The sequence below is a fragment of the Gorilla gorilla genome, chromosome 7 (assembly GCF_029281585.2).
Source record: "Gorilla gorilla gorilla isolate KB3781 chromosome 7, NHGRI_mGorGor1-v2.1_pri, whole genome shotgun sequence".
NCBI lineage: Eukaryota > Metazoa > Chordata > Mammalia > Primates > Hominidae > Gorilla > Gorilla gorilla.
In genome coordinates this window covers 56,978,091-56,984,324 of record NC_073231.2, presented here as the reverse complement: position 1 = coordinate 56,984,324, position 6,234 = coordinate 56,978,091, and the positions used below count along the sequence as shown (strand labels likewise).

The 6,234-nt window shown below is 40.1% G+C and overlaps 1 protein-coding gene across 1 annotated transcript; it reads left to right on the top strand.

Moving 5' to 3' along the window:
- Window positions 1-2,025: 2,025 nt before the first annotated feature.
- Window positions 2,026-2,424, top strand: LOC101152182 (interferon-induced transmembrane protein 3-like). The gene has a single exon (XM_055348223.1). The coding sequence runs from the start codon at window positions 2,026-2,028 to the stop codon at window positions 2,422-2,424; it is 399 nt and encodes a 132-aa protein (XP_055204198.1).
- Window positions 2,425-6,234: the final 3,810 nt, after the last annotated feature.

Genomic DNA, 6,234 nt, shown 5'->3' with positions numbered 1-6,234 from the left:
GAGCACCTTCTTCTGCTGAGCTATACCCTAAGATGCTTTGGATTCAAAAAGATGGATTGGCGGATGGCTCTTTGATTATTCTAGACAAAGTCCCTGATGCTTGGAGAACGTTTTACATTTATTTGTTGTCATCACAACAATTGCCCCACACGGACTGCCCAGGCACCCCAGCTCCTGTTGAATGTTCTGTCCTCTTCACCGCCTTTCCAGCAGTCCTCTGCTAATTCCTCTAGTGTATAGCATGTGCTCCCACCTTTGAGCCTTCCAACGGGTCTTTTCCCTATTTAAAACCCTCTTATCAGAGAACTCAACTCATCTTTCATACTTGCTTGTGTCAGTTCACCAAGGGAAGCTTTCCCTGATCCCATGACCAGACCAGCTCTGGGCTGTAATTGTGCTTCGCAGGCCTTATTGCTATCACAATTAATTAATAATGAATTTAGCTGCTTAATATCTGGTCTTCTTGCTGAAATATAATGTATACAAGAGGATGATCTGTGTACCTGTTTTTCCCATCTACTTCCAGAGTTCAGCCATGTGGTGGTATGGAGAGATTTCTAATAAAGATTTGCTGAATGATTAAAGGAACTAATATTCGCAGAATTGCTAGGATGGACTAATTCCTCTTTGCCCTCTCCCAGCTCATGTCCTGCCTTTCCTCTTTTATAATAAAAAATGCTTAATGGTTTAATGATACTCAGAGAGCAATTCCTTTTCCTAAATTGAATTGTACATGTTTGAACTCCCATAGTACATAAGGCCCTGTGGCTGTCAGTGACACTTGAGTATCCTTCTTACTGCTTCTCAAGTGGAAGGAAAGAAGAGGACAAGGAAGGTGATCCCTTTCTCAGCCAACCCAATCTTAGAGAAATAGGAAAGATCAATTTTGGATATAACAACAGCAATCTCTTTCCCCGCATGAAAGAATCATGTTGCTCATTCATGGTTAAAGTAGGATTTTAAAATAGCCAATCTAGCAAAGACAGTGAGAATCAGGAGCAGAGACCAAAACATGTAACAATTCATTTTAGAAAAATGTCCTATAAACCAATCTCACAGTTGGAACTTAAAAGTCCCCAGATACAATCATGTCTGTAGAGCCCCTGAAATTGCCTCTGGCACTAAAGAGATCCTAAGCAATATTACGCAGGCAGGAAGAGGAATAGGGCATCCATCACATTGTCATGTTCTGCCCTGTTCTCAAATTACAAAGTCAGACTCAGTCCAGAGTTGAGGGATAGTGTTCTTATTCTGCTTTTATCTACCCCATGTTGGTTATGACAGCTGGCTGGGGAGTGTGCTCCTCCAGCTTGTTTTTAGAGAGTCCATCTCTCTTGATTATCTCGACATCCCTTACTGCTGGCCTGTGAGATCTCTTCCTGTATGCTGTCTCATTTTTCCATATTAAGGTGGCTCTAAATATCAGTCTGCCTTAAAACTCATGATGTTTTCTTTTCAGAAGGGGTTTGGAAGTCTCAGCAAGCTCACTAGCAGAACAGAGCATCTCTTTACTCTATGGAAATGGACTAACTCAATATGACGTCATTTCTGCTGAAGTCTTGTCTGCTTCCATGACTTTTGGAAACCATATTCTAATGAATATCTAGTGACACTGTTTCTTTGGTTCTGATAAAAATCAGCATTGTACCCACTCTTATAACCTGTTCTCTTGCATTTCCCTAAGACTCCAAGGGTTAATATGTTTTAGGGTTTTATCATGCCTTTCCAGACTGTCTTTTTGCTTCATCTATATCAATGGCATCAGTTTCACTTGGAGCAACAAAATTCTTGGCCCCATTCCAGACCTACTGAATCATTAACTCTGGAAGAGATGCCCTGCAATCTGTGTTTTAACAGTTTATGTAGGTAAGCTTGGCTGAAGTTTACCTTTGCATTGACTGATAACAGGAAAAGGGCTTCTTCATTTAATTAATAGTTCAGGAGAAATTGAAACTACTGGGGAGAGGGAGGGCCTACTGAGAACCATCCCAGCAACCCGACCACAGCTGGTCTTCCCTGGACACCATGAACCACACTTTCCAAACCTTCTTCACTCCTGCCAACAGCGGCCACCCCCGCAATTATGAGATGCTCAAGGAGGAGCATGAGGTGGCTGTGGTGGGGGTGCCCCAAAACCCTGCTCCCCCGATGTCCACCATGATCCACTTCCACAGTGAGACCTCCATGCCTGACCATGTCGTCTGGTCACTGTTCAACACCCTCTTCATGAACTCCGGCTGCCTGGGCTTCATAGCATTTGTGTACTCCATGAAGTCTAGGGAGAGGAAGAAGGTTGGTGACCTGACCAGGGCCCAGGCCTATGCCTCCACTGCCAAGTGCCTGAACATCTGGGCCCTGATCGTGGACATTGTCATGACCATTCTGCTCAGCATCATCCCAGTGTTGATCTTCCAAGTCTATTGATAGATCAGGAGGCATCATCCAGGCCAGGAGCTCTGCCCATGGCCTGTATCCCATGCACTTCATCTTTCATTCCTTGTGCTGCCCCCAGAGCCAAGTCCTGTATCAGCCCTTTATCCTCACACACTTTTCTACAATGGCATTCAATAAAGTGCACGTGCTCCTGGTTAAAAAAAAAAAAAAAAGTTCAGGGCTGGGTGTGGTGGCTTACACCTATAATCCCAGCACTTTGGGAGGCTGAGGAGGGTGGATCATGAGGTCAAGAGATCGAGACCGTCCTGGCCAACATGGTGAAACCCTGTCTCTACTAAAAGTACAAAAATTAGCTGGGCATGGTGGCGGGTGCCTGTAATCCCAGTTACTCTGGAGGCTGAGGCAGGAGAATTGCTTGAACCCGGGAGGCGGAGGTTGCAGTGAGCCGAGATCGCACCACTGCACTCCAGCCTGGGTGATAGAGCAAGACTCCATCTCAAAAAAAAAAAGAGTCAGTATGTGTAAAATACTTAGAATAGTACTATAGTGCTTGGCACATAATATATGATATCAAATATTAGCAGGTATTAACATTATTATTGCTTGGTCCCACAGGATATTCATTAACTAAGTATAGCCCCCCCACCCCATTTTCTCCCAGAGAAGATTTACAGGGACTTACCAAGACACAAACTAAACAACAGTTAGTAAATTTGAGAGACAGTAAAAAAGAATCACATTAAACAAAAAGAAAATGAAATTTTAGTGCATGCCCTAGAAATACCCGTAACTAATTCTTCAAATTTTAATTATTGCATCAACTTTGTATTACTCTGTATACCTAAAGTAAATGAAACTGGCTAGCTGTTCACCCAGTCTTTTCTGTTTTCTTTCAGGGCACTTCTTCACCTGACCCAGCAAACCCTCCCCTTCTGTCCTCCACTCTTTCTTTCCAGGGCCCTAGGCTGCAGGTTGGCAACTACGATGACCTTGCATGATGTTAGAGCCCATGACCACCTGGGTCCTTAAATGCATGGAGCTAATCTTCCTACCGGTCCCCTACACGCTGTATTTATCCTGATTTTAGCAGAATAATACATAGACTTCTTCTGTAGTAATTTGAGCTCCCTGAAATAAAATATGATGTAATTGAATCTTGCACTTATTTAATTCTTCTGTAGTATGAGTGTTAACATGAAGTTTAGTATGCCAGTGATCTGCTTTAAAGTTTCACCCACACGCAGTTCTATAGCAAGAGTCAAAGTGAACTATATCAAGACAGGTATATATAAAAAATGCCATTCTTTTTCAGGGCACCATGCATATCCAAATGGTATCCTTCTATAAGGTATGAACACAGCTAGTTCCTTTCTGTCAGAATAAAAAACTACAGAATTGTTGTGGAAGTTAAATGAATGGGTTCTCTCTTCAAACTTTAGAAATGCATTCAAATCTTACCATTTACCAGCTGTATTACCTTGGGGCAGCCACTGAACATTTCCAAGGATTAGGTTTCTTCTTTAGGACATGGGGATAGAGCTGTGAAGATTAAATGAAATGAGTGCATTGGAAAGTGCTCCTCATGATGCCTAGCACCTAGTCAACGCTATTTTTGTTATTTTTCTATAGATCAGGAATGAAGAGGAGAAGGATAGATTAGTACCTTGTGTCAAAGACCCTTCCTGAGTTGGAGAGACTGCACCTCATGCCAGAATCATACGGCAAGATGGAAGTTATATGCTAGGCATGAAGGGAATGTCTTTGTAGGAGAAATGAGAAAAAAGAGGAAGGAAAACTTTGTCTTTCTATATGCAGACACTTGCATAACATTTCCTTCTTGAGTTCTTGAATCCCAATGAGAGAAATGAGCGTATGTTTGGGAAGAAGGCTCATGAATTAATATTTTTCCCAATGGAGAAGCTCACAGAAACTTTGAAGTGTTTATTAAAGAGTTGATAATGAGGAGAAAACTTTTTGAAAATCATATTAAAAAGTACCTCCCAAACTGCTTCAATAATTTAACCTTGGAATCACAAGACTCTACTGGAATAGAAAGAACACATTTTTCTCTTCCCCCAGCTGTCCCGGGTGTATCGCATGCATGCTGATAACTCTGATGGCCTCTTGCTAGGAGTTGGCAGTGGAATGATACCCTTTTGTGACCAATCGAATAATTACTGAAGTTGAAATTTGTAATCCTGATATCAAATATTTCATAATGACATCAATTTAAACTTAATACTGCTCTTATCTTTTGACAAAAATAAGGTTTAATATGTTTTTCTCCTACAGGGGGTGAAATAAGGAAAGACTTTATTATACAAGATAATTAAAATTCTTCCTGAGGTTAAAAGTGATTTAAAAAGAATCACAACATGAGATAATTAGGCCTTATTAGACACTTTATCTGCTTCACTGAAGTCACTTTTTCCAGGATGATAAAATGTGCCTTTGTCTTTTTTTAGAAAGCTGGATACCAAATTTGGGGAAAAAAATGATCTTTCCTCCTCCTCTTAGACTCAGCACATGACTGTGTGAATGGATTTGTGGAAATAATTTAATGACAGGGTTACAGTTTCCAAAAGCTAGACCTTTATAGAATGTGATGGTTTTCAAGTACTTATTCATTTTTCTAGTGGAATTACATTTTACCCTCTATTTTTAGTTGGTTAACAGAAAATGATATGAATTTGTGTTTTCTGATTTTTTTTTCTCCTGACAGGCAGAATAATAACAGATTAGTTTTGGGATAGTTAACAAAATCCTTTTGTTACTTGACAGACTCGTTTATACTTTCTTATGCCATAATAGGTAAGGCAAAGAATGTCAGTGTTTGTGTTTTTAATGTCTAATGAACATACAATAACCATGCAGTAGTGGATGGTATTTTTTAGATGAAAAGTGGTTCAGGCATTTAAAGCACATGATGTTTTTGTAAGAGGAAATAGGTACCCTAGGAGCATGGGAGTTTTGCCAGAGTTCTAAACTGTATCCCTACATGAGGTCTGATATTGCTTTTCTATTCTGCTTTTAGGCTCGGTGATGATGATGCTATGACTGCTGCCCTCTGCTAATGGCTCTTTGGGCTTCCAGTGGGTATTTTCTTTTTCTTAACAATGTTCAAAGCAACTAACAATAAATGAATGAAGTACTGGCTTGTGCCCTTAAGTTGGTATCCAACTTATTTTTATCTATTGACCAGTGGATAAAAGGAAATTGTTATACTTTGCCTTTAAGAAAACATTTCGGTTTTATTGACAAAGACTTGTTTTATAGGTTTTTATCAGATCTTTCTGAGTGACCCTTTCCTTCAAGAAAAGGCTACGGATAGATCAGTGCAGCAGGGTGAGGTAAAATATACAGGTCTCTTTGAATGAAAGCTAGAAATATAGAATTGTTAAGTAAATGTCTTTTTCAAGGTGACATCTCTAGAAGAAAAATAGTATGCTTCGATAGAAAAATAGCTTCTGTCATACTATTGTGGGGTCTATTGTAAATGATATAAAGAAAAGTGTTGCTTTAAAGAGAAACTTAAACAGTAAAACAAGAATGGAATGGAGCCAAAATTGTGAGCATAAATGGATTTACATCAAAAGTATCCGTTAAGTGAGGTTTTCAGCATTCACATGTGAGAGTACTGCAGCTTTTCAGAGTAGCAGTGCTGTATACACTTGCCTCTCCGTCAAGCTGGTAGGTCCTGTCAGGAAGAGTATGACACCTTCAGGGTCCTGGCGATGCATAGGAGTTAATAAAAAATGCACAGCACAAATACGGCTTAAGCAACGATTACAAAGCCAGTATGCATATAGCCACTACCTAAGTAAAGAAATAGAACATTGT